A 13160-nucleotide genomic window follows, 5' to 3' on the forward strand; every position below is an offset into this window, starting at 1 on the left:
GCATGAGGAGCAGTTACATGCACTGGGCAAGATTTGCCTCTGGGCTGAGCACTTCTAAAGCTGTCCCCATGTCTATGGCTTTTTTAGCTGGCATATATCTATCGTTCGCTTGGGATGAGGTAGCTGAGAAGCTGTAGCTGCATGAATTAAGCAAGCCTGTTCTGGTATATTGGTAGTTTTTTTGATGTCTGAATCTTATGCTGTTGTCTTCACTGGTAATGGTCCTGTCTTGGTACAACTGCCAGTGTTACTGCTCACATCCCAGCTGCAAAACAGGCATTGTGAGGCTCGGGCATGCTGTGTTATAGCTATTGCAAGGAGAAAACACATTTAGAGTCAGATGTGAGCTTGCAGAGATTGCAGAGTTGTGGAGCTGTGCACCCTGTCCAATGAAATGCTGGTTGTGTAGCCCTGTTGATGACAGCATGTTTTTTTTTTTCATATTGACCCAGCAGTGGTGCAGTCCCATGGTGGAGGTGGATGGTTGACTTACTGTTCTGTGTGGGACCTGTCATCTGGTATTGGGCCTAGCAAGGTTTGAATCTTTCTGGTGTGAAAACAGAAATGATTGGGTGGAGAACTGTCACAGCTAACTGGATGTTCAGCTTTGGTGCAGAGTAGGACTGTGAAACAGTCTGATTTCACAGAGTATACAGAAAAGAAAAATACACATGCTAATTCTCATACAGAAAGATCTTCACTAAGTCGTATCTTCTGGTGATGAAATAGAAAGTCTAGAATCTGGCTGAGCAGCTGACTTTGTCAGAGAGAAGAGGAATGTATAATGCCACAGCATCAGCGAAGAGTCGGTATTGTTATCTGCCTGCACTGCCTGCCCAGGAACCACAGCTTCCAGGCAGTTGCCTGTCAGAGCTTTTGGTGACTGTCAATACTGCAGGATGGTTTCCTCCTCTTCCTGCAGGACCTGCCCTGTGCTCGCGAGCACTTTGTCTTCTGTCAGTGCCTTTTTGCTGCTTAAGGTTAAACAGATGCTGCAGTGGATCTAAATGGCATTGTGAACACTGTTCTCTATTGAGAAGTCTGTAATGTAGTTCCAAAAGTCCTCTCATTTGTGTCAGTTCCTAGAGCATCAGCAGGGTTAGCTTTCTGTATCTCAGGACACTTGAATCAAATGCCCACAAAGACTCATTATCATGTAAAATGGGCTATATTTTACTGTAAGTGTATCTGAAGCCATTCCAGCATTCTATCTTGGTGTTTCACAGTAGTGAATTGGGATCCATATTATTGTCATGTTTATGCTGCGTACAGCCTGTGCTCATCTGTTCCTGGTTTCCAGCCTCTATGCAAACTGTCCATTATTGTTTCCTTACATTATGCAATAAACATCTTTGCTGATTTTTGTAATTAAGTCAGAAGTGCCTTTCTACAAGAAAGCTCTTAAGCAACAATTCTTTGGAAATACTTCTAAGCTTATGTGAATTTTTTAAATTATTTTTTTATTTTTATTTTTATTTTTATTTTTTTTTAAGAAACAAGTTATCGTGCTTGTTTGCTTGTGCAGGATCTCAAGGTGTCTTTACTGTCTTTTCCTTCAGACTGGGCTTTGCTAGCTCTCTTTGAATATACAAATTGGATTGAAGTGTATTCAGGAAGCTTTACATCGATTTCATATAGTAGAAGGCTTTTTGTGGGTTTGTGTGTCTGTGTGCATCAAGAGCCTATTTTTGATAGCAGACTGTAGGTGGAAAAGTGATTTCTGGCTTGTCCTGGCTTTTGAATTGCAATAAAATTGAAAACTTTTGTCTGAAGTGCTACTCTACCAACAGGGCTGAGCACTAACGAGTGTAGGTGATTTTGAGCAGGTCAGTGGCCATCCTAGACATGCAGCCATAATAAGGGATTTGCTTAAAACGAGGCTCAAGTTCTGCTGTGTTCTCAAACTGTGTCCTGGTTAGGTCAGGACTCATTCAGGGCTCAGTACCATGTATTGATGGTTGTGCATTTGTCCAGTATGAAGATGGGTCTGCTGAATCTCAGTGGAACACCCAAAACTGTGTTGCCTTTTCATCCCTATGATAGTGTAATTTAGAGGCTGGCCACGACACCGTGGAAAGCATTCTACTCCTGTAGCATACTGGAGTCCCTTGGAAGCTGGAGCATGCTCCAGCTCTAGTGAAATACTGCCAGTAAAAAAAAAAAAAACAAGATGGAATTTTGCATAATAGGCACAGTGTGTGCGCCCTCTCCTGTTTCTTAGACTTCTCTGCACCTTCTCTGTGTTTACTGTATGGCAAGCAGCCTTCTTGCAAAGCCATGGGCAGCCACCTGCATGTCCTTTTCTAATACTGTGTCTCCCACCTGTGGGAGCAGCCTTCCTGTCCCAAGGCATGGAGCCCAGCGTCCTGGCCTAAACCATCACCCCTGTATCTCCATAGCACGGAAGTGTTGAGTTCCCAGAGGTGCTTGGGGAGCCTGTTCAGAGCTGCCAGCATGCTTCTATGACTCACGGCTTTTCTCAAGCCTAAATGCAGCTTTCCTGTTTCTCCTACCTTTAGCACTGCTTCATGCAATTCCTCCTGCCGATGGGAAGTTTTTCCTTTTGTGTGCTTCCTGGCTCTTGCCTCCAGGCATGTCTTTGAAGCTCTTCTGGTCTTACTCTGCATTCGGATATTGCTGCTGACCTCTCCAAAACCTTTTCAGCTGCTGTTTGTGTAAGAAGCTACTTGGAGTGAAACTGTTTTGTAACTCTTGCTTTCATGCTGCCTGGGCTTATCTCAAACAGCACTGTGGATGCAAACCTATTTATGCACCTCTGACTCCTGCCTCAGGTCTCAGTCTTGCGCTGCAGTGAGTTAACTCAGAGTCCAGGCCGTACAAGACCCATGTTTACCCTTACAGGTCTGCATGCTGTCTCCTAAATCAGTGACAGTTGAGGTGTCTCAGTGTATCTAGCCAGAGCTTGAAGAGATTTCTGAAACCTGCTGGGGGACCTGGGAGTGTAAGGTCTAATCATAACTCAGCCTTCAAGGATGCAGCAAGAGGGGCTGATGCAGCCCTAGCCAGGGAGGCTGAATTGGAGTTGCAGAAGTTCAGCTGTTTTATGCAGCCCCAGGTTGTGTTAATTTGGCAGCAAGCTGTGTTGCCCTTGCTTTTCCTCTGTGAAATGACTGTACAGCTGCTTCTGTTTTAAGAGCAGAAATTGTAGGAAAGTTCAGGTAATCAGGCTAATTCTTTCAGGGGATTTAGGGGGGGAAAAAAAAAAAAAAAGCAGCCTGGGAGATGAAGAAGCCTCAGACATGCCAGAGAAAAGTCAGAATTGGAGCTAGTTGCTGTGCTGAGCCTCCTGCTGTAAGATACAGAGAGTGCACAGGGTGCAACTTCTCTGGGGCTCCCACAGATACTGCCCTTCTCCATGGCGTGAAGGAAGAGTTCCCATTTCTTCCCTTGCCCACAGAACTGACCCTGCAGCTTCACCACTTTGAGGTCAATCTCGTATTGCTGTGACATCGTCTGAGGACTCGTGCAAGCAGCTTCAGAGAAGTGGGATCATTTCTCTGCTCTGCTGCCCGCGGTGTCCCTTGTCTGGGCATGGAATGTTCTGGAGAGTGAGCCAGGTGCACTCCTGGGTTGAGCCCTCAGTGTGGTAGTGGTGATTCTTTTTAAGTCAGGTCAGGTGGGTTCTTTGAGCAACTTGCTTTAGTGAAAGGTGTCCCTGCCCATGGCAGATGATCTTTAAGGGTCACATCCAAGCCGACCTGTTATGTGGTTCTGTGATTTGTGCACACAAGTGGGGAGCTGTGAATGAGCCAGCCTCTGCTAGTCTTTGAAGCCCAAGTGTGGCCACCCAAGAGCCTAACCATTTTCTTTTTCTCTCTCTGACTTGCAGAAAGTGATGCCAGAAGCCTGCACTGTTCCCATAGTCCTTGAGGAGTCAAAGCTGTGAAAAAGAGGGGTGACAGAGCTGGAGATGCAGGACACCACCCTGCCCTCCTTCTCACCCTTGCTAGCTCCACCATCCTGTTACATGTGAATTCTGGCAGAGGGGCAGCTGGGAACTACTTGTAGAGCATGACAGAGTGAAACAAGAAGGGAGTTGCTCCCTTCAGTTATACCTCTGCACCTTGCTGTTCTGGAGACTGCGCTGAGTGAGAAGTTGGGAAAAGTCACTGCTCCCCTTCACCCCGTGTATGCTTGGAAGAAAAGCACACATTCTCAGAAAAGCCCCAGTTTCAGGCGAGTCCTGAGCAGGTGAGGGTGGCACCATGCATGTGGTCTGTGCCTCCTCTCCCAGGGAAGCAATGACACAGAATGCCAGTGCTGGACTGTGAGCAGCCCTGGGAGAGCTGTGACCAGGCTCTCAGGAAGGGAGACTGTGCTGAGTTCCTGTGATGTCCTCCATGTTGCACAGGTGATGGTAGGGGGCAACACCAGCCAAACAGTGCAAAGCAGTGCAACTGCCAGTGCCAGTTTTTTATACGTGGCTGTAGATAAAGATCCACCTAGAATTCACTGGGATTGCTCTGATGTTCCTCGATAGTAGGAATAAATGAGAGACACCAATAGATCTCCTACTAGAGGCAAGGGTTAGTGTCGTGGCTGCAGCCTGAGCCCAGATCAGCACTGGGCTAGCAGCAGGAGCGACTCAAAGCACAGGCTCTCAAGGCTGAGGATCATATCTTCCTCCTTAATGATGAAGTGCCTTTTGCAACTTTTAACACTACACAAAAGCCTTTGTGGAATATCAGATGACCTGTCAGGGCAATGTTGCCCTGCGCTGTTACGGTGAGGTGTTTTTAGCACAGTGGGAATGAGTATGGAGGCTTCCGCTTTGTACTAGAAGCCTTCCTAAACACCAGCATATGAGACAGAACTGTGGCTATCTCCCAGTCACAAGCATAGACCCTCAAAACCCTTTACCTTCCTTTCCAGCATCCATCCCTTGGTGGAGACATCAAGTGTACTTATACCAATATCACACAGTTACGTACTTCTTACTGGAAAAAAACCACAAATGCAGACTGGATGAAAATATACTTTTTAAAAAAATCCTTTTTTTGATAGTTTGGGATTGAGGATGTGGTCTAAACTGGCTTTTAAATATAATTTTTATATGAAATAAAAACATTTTAAGTACACAATGAAATATGACACTTTTGAATTATAGGGTTGAAACTGTCTGTTTGTATTTTGTTTTTTTTGTTTGTTTGTTTTTAGTAGCCTGAAATGCAGAATAGAAAAAATCATCTATTTGCCCACTGCTACTGTTACACTCTTTCTTCCTTTTATTTTTCCCCCCTCTTCCTGCCAGGGATAGGCTTCTCCCCTAGCAGCTCCTGCTGGTTCCTTCCTACCTTTTGTACACTGCCCATCTGCTCTAGACTTTCATCTAGCTAGCTCTAAGCAACTTGTTCCCATTTGCTCGTTGTTACAGTTGCAGCTCGTTGTAAAGGAAGCTCAATCCTTGCTCCAGATGTACTCAGTTTGTTGCCATTAGAATGCTGCAGCAGTGTGAGCTGCAACAACTCTCTTTGAGTGTGCGTGCTATGTCCAGTCAGACCTGGAGCTTTGGTGGGAGGGACTTGGTGAATGATAGAGGTGCTGTAAAGCAGGATAACATGTCCTGCAACATGTGACAGGACACCACTGAACATGCCACCTTGTTTTCCCGTTGCCCAGTGACCTTTAGTACCTCCCTGCACCAGAGACTGACTGTCCTCTGTGCTCCACAGTGAGGATGAGTGCACTAAACTCTAGAACTAAAACCACTTGTTCCAAAGTTGAAGAGCATTTATCTGCTGCTGAGTAGCACAAATACAGACAATGCATCTATCAGTTTTCTGTCATTTATTAGAAATGGCCCCTGCACAGAACACACACATGCAAGTTACACAGTTGGACTACTGCAGCACACATTTCTCTTTCCTATCCAAAATGTTCAGTGGACCCTGGGTGGCTCTGTACCTCCTCTCCATGGGTGCAGCAGGGGCAGGCCTTAGCATTTTCATAGGCATGCCCGAGGCACTCCCTGCCCTCCTGCAGGGAGGCAGTCACCAAGCACTCCCTGCAAGCTTGGACAGGCTCCTGTGGGGGCTTGTCTTTGACACCAGTCAGCTGAAATGTTGCCTGGACAAGATAAAACACTCAGTAGTGAAGGATGATTGACAGAGTCCAACATCAATCTGCCACTAGGACTGGCATCCTGGAGAAGTTCAGAGCTTTAGTGGAAGTTTGGCAGTGAGGAGACAGTGCTGACCTTTACAGTGCGCTCAGTCTCAGTTTTTCTTCTTATTTTCTGACAGTGCTTCTACCTCTAGGTATTGTAGCCCAATCAGCATCCCCAGGATAGAGAAACCTGTGATAGAGATAAAGCATGAGTTGTATAAAAAAAAGGCTGCACAGATGGGACATGAACACCTCCTCCTTGCCCCACAGATAGTTCTCAGGGAGCTGAGAACTCCGAGAAAGGTTGGGGGTGGGCAGCAGGATGGGGGCCTCTGCTTACTTGCTACCATGAGGGGTGCCATGACTCCAATCGTCAAGGCTGCAGTGTGGTAAATGAAGACTTCAGAGAGGAAGTGAACAAGGGCCATGAAGAAGGTGAAGAGTGTGATGTAGTAGAGGCTGTTGGAGCAGAAAGAAGCAGGTTAGCAAACTCACAGCACCAGGACAACAGGCAGCAAAGCCACACACTGCCTGTTCTCGTCCTCTCTGTGGAGCACAGAGGGCAGTCAGTCCCTGGTGCAGGGAGGTACTAAAGGTCACTGGGCAGTGACTGGGAAAACAGTGTGGCGTGTTCACTGGTGTGCTGTCACTGGCGTTATCTGCCTGGAGGCAAGCAAAGGGGCAGAGCGCTGGTGGCATAGGAAGCAGGAGGGCACACCAAACAGGGTGAGAACCGGCTGAGCCGAGGAACGGGGCAACAAGACGGGGCTGACTAAGGGCGCGTCACCCGGGACATCTTCCCACCGTCGCTCCACTACCCCCTATGGGACAGCGGCGGGCTCCTCCGGCCCCGCACGGCCTCTGCCCGGCGACACGCGGCCCTCGGAGCGCGGCACCCAGCGCTGCCCCGCCCGCGCCCGGCGCCGCCCACGTACGTTTGGTTGCGGATGTCGATGGCGCACAGGCAGCGGATCACCGAGGACAGCAGCGTCCAGATGCCGAACGTCCGCGCCTGCAGCCCGTTCACTGCACACAGGGAGGGAAAAACCGCGGTGAGGAGCGCTCTCGTCAACGGGGAGGGCGTCCGTCCGGCTGCAGGCCGAGCCCTTACCGAGACCGGGGCTGCCGGTATAGAGCTTCTCTGAGAGGAAGCTGTGGTCGCGGAAGCTCTGCAGCGTGTTCCCGGCGGCGATGACAGACACCATGACGAGCCAGCTGCGCAACACGTTCAGGAAGCGGCTCATCCTGCTGCCGCTGCTGCCGCCGCCGCGGCCCCGCGCCGCGCTCCCGCACCGGGGCTCCGACCCGCGCCGCCCTCCTGCGCTCCCATTGGCTGCGGGTGTGTCGCTCCACGCGCGCGCCACGCGGCCGCGAGGGCCACCTCCGCCAATCGAAGGCCGCTTCGCGCGGGGCCCGGTCCCGCCCCCACGCTGCCTGTCGCTCGGGGTGGCGGAAGCGTCGCGCGTGCGCGCTGGAGCGGGAGGGACGGCGCCGGAGGCGCACGCGCAGTGAGGGCGGGGCGGGGCTGGCCGCCGCCGGTTGTTGTAGTAACGGGGAAGCGGCGGGAGTGGCCACCGGATCGAGCTGCGCCGATGGGGCTATGAAGAAGCGGGTACGGCGCGCGGGAAGCTGGCCCCGCGGCGCCGGGGCCGGAGCGGCGGCTCTTAGGACGTCTCTTCTGAGGCTGTGGGGCAGGCCGGGGCTCCACCGCCCCGTCGGGCGTGGCCGGCCCGGGGGCTGCTTCCAGCCCAGAGGGCCGTTGGAGCGTGGGGAAGGCGCGGAGCGGGCGGGGCGCGTCTCTGGGGCGAGGCTGTGGGGAGAGGGGGGGCTGATGGGCGCAGGCTGGGAGCGCTTGGGCTGTGCGGCCCGGCTGGAGCTGTGCGGCCCGGCTGGAGCTGCGCGGCCCTCGGCTTTCGCTGCTCGGCCCGGTTGCGCGCTTAGGGCGTTAATTCCTGTTGCAGGTAACAGCTGCTGTCAGATCCCTGGGATCTGTAGGAGAGATCTCTGAGGCCGCCGAGCCGGCTGCATGAGAGCGGCCGGAGGAGATGCCGGCGGGCGTGGCTCGGGGACTGGAGGAAAGCGGCTCGTCCTCGGAAGAGGAGGAAGAGGAGGAAGATGCTGGAGACGGGCTGCAGTAAGTGGAGAACAAACTCTCTTATCTCTTGCTGTGTTCCTTCCCCTGGTCCTACCTGTGGAGGAGCTTGATTCTGGTCGTGCCTGCAACCTGTGGGCAGGCAACATACATTTAGAGCCTGAAAGCAGCACATTCTTCAAAGTTGGGCATGCAGCTGGGCTGCTCTAAACATTCTGGTTTTTTTTGATCTCTGTCATGTTCCTGAGCTGGGAAATTCTTTGATGATAGAATGAATGGAAATTCATGCCCTTCTTTGTTTGTTTAGTTTTAATTCCCTTTAGAGAAGGAAAATGTACTTTGTAGTGGACTGAAACACAATGTTATGTGCCATTTTTTGAAAACTGTCTTGTGAGAGCTCTAATATTTTTGCTTAGCTTCTGGGGCCCCTATTTGTGTCTAGTGTATGTCTGTTTTTATTTTTGCTTGGGAAGGAATTGCTCTCTTTCTCAAAGTGAAATCCCATTTCTGCTTCAGCTGCACCTACTTTATTATGTCTTGTTTGTTTTCTTCTCGTTACATATTGTGACCCAGTGTCTAGCTGCAAACAGCAGTGCCTTAATGCCCTTGTAGAGAGGGCATCACTTTGTACTAAGAAGTTGGCTTGGAATTGCTGGATTCTTATGGATGAATAGCTCAGCAACTGCCTTTGACTAGAATGTGTCTGCATTAAGTGACCAAGTGTCACGCTAGGAATGAATGACTGTCACCTGGAGGATTGCCTGAGCCTTGGTAGCCTTACTGCAAATCCTCAGGGCAGGCTTAATGTAAAGTCCCCTTCTGTTGCCTCAGCTCATTTCCCACTTACATAAGGCTCTGTCCTGCAGTGTAAATTCTGGAATCCTCCTGGGTCCCTTCCAGTCAGAGTAACTAACTGCACTCCTTCAGTTATTTCTGAAGGTAGCAGAAGCAGGTGGTGGGGTTGTAAACTTGGTTTGTCAGGGGGTAACTTGGTAAAGAGGATCAAGGTTACTCTGAAGAAGGCTTATTTTGTCACAGCATCAGAAAGTTGTCCTTTATCTCTGTTCCTGTATTGTAAGTGAAGGATGTGTTTTGTCTTCTGTAGTGTCCCCAGACCTTTGGTGATGATAATCTTGCATGTTCAAATGCCAGATACATCTGTCTAGCATCATGCCAGTCTTTCAGTTTCTTTTTATCTGTGTAGATAGGCATAGGTATCTTCCCAGCCCCTCTGTTTCTGCTTCCTGTTAACTTTTTCATGGTTCTGTTTCTATGAGCAGGGAGTAACATGAAGCTTTGTTTGCTTTCTGTCATCTTAGACTTTTGTATAATTACTTCTAACTTTCAGTATGCATGTCCTTCATAAGGACATTATAGTTTCCAACATAGACTTGATGTTTTGGGCAGAACAGATCACTGTGTTGCAACCTGTAGCTGACTTGGCTGTGGGCATCGTTGTCAAATTCTGGGCTTGCTTTTCACTGCATTTGACAGAAATTTAAAAAGGAGGGGCAGACAAATTCATGGATTGTGTGGAGCCAAATCTCTTCCAGTCTGTTGAATTCAACACGATTGCCTTTTTGCTCCTCTCAGAGTCTCTGGTTACAAGCAGGAAGTATGCTCAGGTTTGCATGTTTTTTTTTTTTAAATTGGAGACTGGAATTGGCATTGTAAGGTTTGACTGTGTGGATATCAGTAATTGTAGTCTATCCTGAACTATAGATCTTGTTCTCAGGCTTTAATTCAAGAGAACACGTTGCTGTGAAAATCTGTGAAGTTTCTTCCAAATCACACTCAATAAAATCAATATAAATGAAGCAAAATTCCCATTTAAAATGGCAAGAGCTACCTACGAAGAGGGTGATTTAGAAGATTCATTTTATAGTTGAGTACACCAGAGTGCTCAGCGTGTGTTTGTCTGCATGTCCTGCCTGGGGGCTAGCTGGGCAAGCGTGGGCAAGTATGGAGAATGCTGCATCATCGTGGTAACCATTGTGTGCGTGTGAGGTTCAGCATCTGCTAGTGCTAACTATCTTGCTGTTTTAGGGATCATCCGTGCATCAGGTGGACCGGTGGCGGCTGCAGGCGGATCCCCATCTTTGTGTTTCATGCTGATGCCATTCTGACAAACGACAGCTACCTCCGCCTAATTGGAGGTGGGTGAGGCAGTTTAATGGCTTTTGGCCTGAAGGCGTGAAGCAGGAAATCTCTTACCTGGATGTTCCCTCTCTCTGTGGGGAAGAGGGCATGCTGGAGAGAAATGTCTAATCTTATTGTGTCTGAGCACTGAGACATTCAGAAATGCTTGGCCGGTCAGCGAATGTTTATTGTATATTTAGATTGTGCCTGTTTTTGCCCTTCTGATGAGTTTGAGTTGGAACTGTCTGGTTGCAGATCGTATTTGAAGGTTGTGCCACTTATGACCATAAGATAAACTGACTGGTTGATTGCTGAGAACTTAAAATCAATTCTTCCAGTGAGTTTTATAAGAGTTTCATCAGGAAATGGAGTCTCCTTCCCCCCTAATTACCGCCTACTGTGACAATAACAGTAGTAAGCTTTAATAGCAAGTCTGTGCCTCAGAGCCTGGCAAGTTTGAGTAAGGCTGTAAGTCTATGATTGCTGTTGTAGCAGCTCTGCCATCAGGAGACCAAACCTGTCCAGTGTCAAATAAGGAAGAGCTTCTATATAAGGCAAAGTTATTATAAGGAGTCGCTCCAGATTGCGAGAGTTAGTACTGGCGGGTGTGTGCAGCTGGGAACTCATTCTAGATGTGCTGAGTTAGGGAAAAGCTGAAAATGCTCCCAGGTTTTTTGATGCTGACACCTTGTAGTCTCTTGCTTCTCCCTTTCTTTGATAATTGCTAAACTCATTTCTAATGTCCTAGCCAACTAGAAGTGCTCCTGACTCCTTTGGGTAAGGGGTGGAGGTGACTTGTGTGTAGAAACTCCTGATCTTTTTGATGTGAGTTACAGACATGCTTGCTGATGGCAGAAACTGAAGGTGATTGTACCTTATATTCTAATTGGAGTCTGGTATCCTCCTGCTTTTCCTCAGGCTGTGGGTCTTTATTTATTTATTTATTTTTTTAATTGAACAAGTTTGCTATGGAAAAGCACAACTTATATTTCCTTTAGAGCTCTGTGCAGTCCTGGATGATATTTCTACTGTTTTCTTTAGACTTATCTTTGTTGGTAGAACTTGTTTACTGAGGCTTTATCTAACGTTCATCTTTCTGTTCCTGGTTTGAAGTCATTTGTAAAGTACCTTGAAAAAGAATCACTTGAAAAAGTGATTCTGTTCTAGTTCTGTGATTTCTGCCTCTATTTTCTTTGCTCTCATTTATGGATTAACAAATCCTTTTGTACTACAGCTTTTAGTGTATCTTATGCTCCAATGCTGCTTACTGAGTTTGATTTTATGATTTTTTTCTATTTAATTTCTATTCTATATAGAATATTCTTTTTTTTTCACCTATCACCTTATTTATTTCTTACTATTTTTCCCCAGTTATGTATGGGAAGATGAACACAGTTTAACGATACGTGAACAAAAATTCGTAGTGTTTTGTTTTGGTCTTATTTGGCCATTTCTTAGGTCTTAAAAGCTAGCCACATCAATGAGGGGTAGATAGCATGAGTGCTTTTGGCAGGGGATACCAGTCTTCAGTTGAGAAGAGATCATTCTTTGCAGTGTTATAAAGCAGTCTGTGAAGAGCTGTTTAAAAAAGAAAAGAAAAAGAAAAAAACACAACAGCAAAAAAATCCGTCACCCCAAAACTCAGATCTGTGCACTTGTTAGCATGGTTTTCATTTTGGTACGATGGGGTTCAGTGACACAGCACTGTTATACCTGAGGACAGGTGTAAATTACCTCAGTGCCATAGACTTCATGCCTCAGGAGATACACAGGCATTTCCCCCTCACTCTTTGCCTGCTGCGTGCATCTACTGTGTGGATGCTTCATTGTAGATTAAGTGCAGCTGTACTAAGCCCTATGGTGCTCTTTATTTTTTGGCAGTGTCGGTAACTTCAGTTAATTTTTTCTAGGTGCAGACTCTAATATTGTGTCTTTTTCCCTGTTAAGAGCGTTATCACTTGTCCTATAAGATTGTGCGAACGGACAGCCGCCTCGTGCGAAGCATACTGACTGCACATGGATTCCATGAGGTGAGTGCTGGGCTGGAACCTGGGTGAATATATGTTTGTTTCTATGTCAAGTTATAACAAGGAAGATTCTTGGGAAGCCTCTCAGTGATGTGTTTTTTTGTTTTTTTTTTTTTCCCCCCTTTCTACCACTGCCCTTTGTGCTCTGTCAGTCAGATAGGAAGTATGTTGTGAAGCCTGCAAAATTAGGGAGAAAAGGGATATCAAGGTTGTGTGTTGTGTGTTTCTCTTCTTGCTTTAGAGCACTGCCACATACCTTTAGGAAGATCTGAAGAGTTTTGCTTCTCAGCCTTTACCAAGCTAACAAGTGTTCTTGTAGTGTTTTATATTTGTCTCCTAGCACCTGCCTTGCTCTAAAGAATGTCCTGTCTGCAGCTTATGACAATTGAGAGAAGCGTTTGGATGGTAGTTTTTCTACTGAATAAAGCAAAGTTGAGAAATCTGATCTCCCAAGTTTCTTGGAGAAATCTAAAGTGCTTTTTAAATTGGATTTAGATGGTCTATAAAAAGAGCAGAATCACAAGCCTGTTTTTTTTTAAAAAAAAAAAAAAAAAAAAACCCAACAAAACAGTATGTTTATTTTCTAGCATCACTGTATAGTAGCTTAGGACAAGAATCTGGCTAATAACCAATGTTACAGGTGGGTAGAGGAAATTGTCTTAAACTGGAATTGCTCTGGTCCCACAGATGCAGGGACACAGTCTGTAGGACAAACAGTGGTGCTTCTCACTATTTCCATGGTTTTTATGTGTGGGTCTCTTGTGTTGCCCTTTTTT

General features: G+C 47.3%; 3 protein-coding genes across 6 annotated transcripts in view; 2 read left to right on the forward strand and 1 right to left on the reverse strand.

Annotated features, from left to right (window-relative positions):
- The window catches only part of FLVCR2 (FLVCR heme transporter 2), a 32930-nt gene extending 27577 nt beyond the window's left edge, over positions 1-5353 (forward strand). Inside the window, 1 exon segment of the mRNA XM_042813711.1 lies at positions 3851-5353. Coding sequence (XP_042669645.1) covers positions 3851-3907 — 57 coding nt within the window. The 3' untranslated portion in view covers positions 3908-5353.
- Positions 5354-5793: 440 nt separating this feature from the next.
- Positions 5794-7409, reverse strand: ERG28 (ergosterol biosynthesis 28 homolog). Of its 2 annotated transcripts, XM_042813714.1 has the most exons (5): positions 7238-7409; positions 7062-7152; positions 6467-6585; positions 6218-6316; positions 5794-6087 (listed from the first exon to the last, which is right to left on the reverse strand). In XM_042813714.1, the coding sequence occupies exons 1-4, from the start codon at positions 7368-7370 to the stop codon at positions 6237-6239; spliced, it is 423 nt and encodes a 140-aa protein (XP_042669648.1). In that variant the 5' UTR covers positions 7371-7409; the 3' UTR covers positions 5794-6087; positions 6218-6236. The 2 variants fall into 2 exon arrangements, with proteins under 2 accessions (XP_042669648.1, XP_042669647.1); XM_042813713.1 differs by having other exon boundaries at positions 5794-6316.
- Positions 7410-7653: 244 nt separating this feature from the next.
- The window catches only part of TTLL5 (tubulin tyrosine ligase like 5), a 126911-nt gene continuing 121404 nt past the window's right edge, over positions 7654-13160 (forward strand). For all 3 annotated transcript variants that reach the window (XM_042813189.1, XM_042813190.1, XM_042813191.1), the window contains exons 1-4: positions 7654-7738; positions 8088-8260; positions 10265-10374; positions 12305-12387. In XM_042813189.1, the coding sequence (XP_042669123.1) occupies positions 8172-8260; positions 10265-10374; positions 12305-12387 (282 nt within the window). In that variant the 5' untranslated portion in view covers positions 7654-7738; positions 8088-8171. The remainder of the gene's footprint in view (positions 7739-8087; positions 8261-10264; positions 10375-12304; positions 12388-13160) is intronic.

This window comes from Centrocercus urophasianus, unplaced genomic scaffold, assembly GCF_019232065.1.
Source record: "Centrocercus urophasianus isolate 14NV4802_14NV808 unplaced genomic scaffold, USGS_Curo_1.0 seq_14, whole genome shotgun sequence".
In the NCBI taxonomy this organism is placed as follows: Eukaryota; Metazoa; Chordata; class Aves; order Galliformes; family Phasianidae; genus Centrocercus; species Centrocercus urophasianus.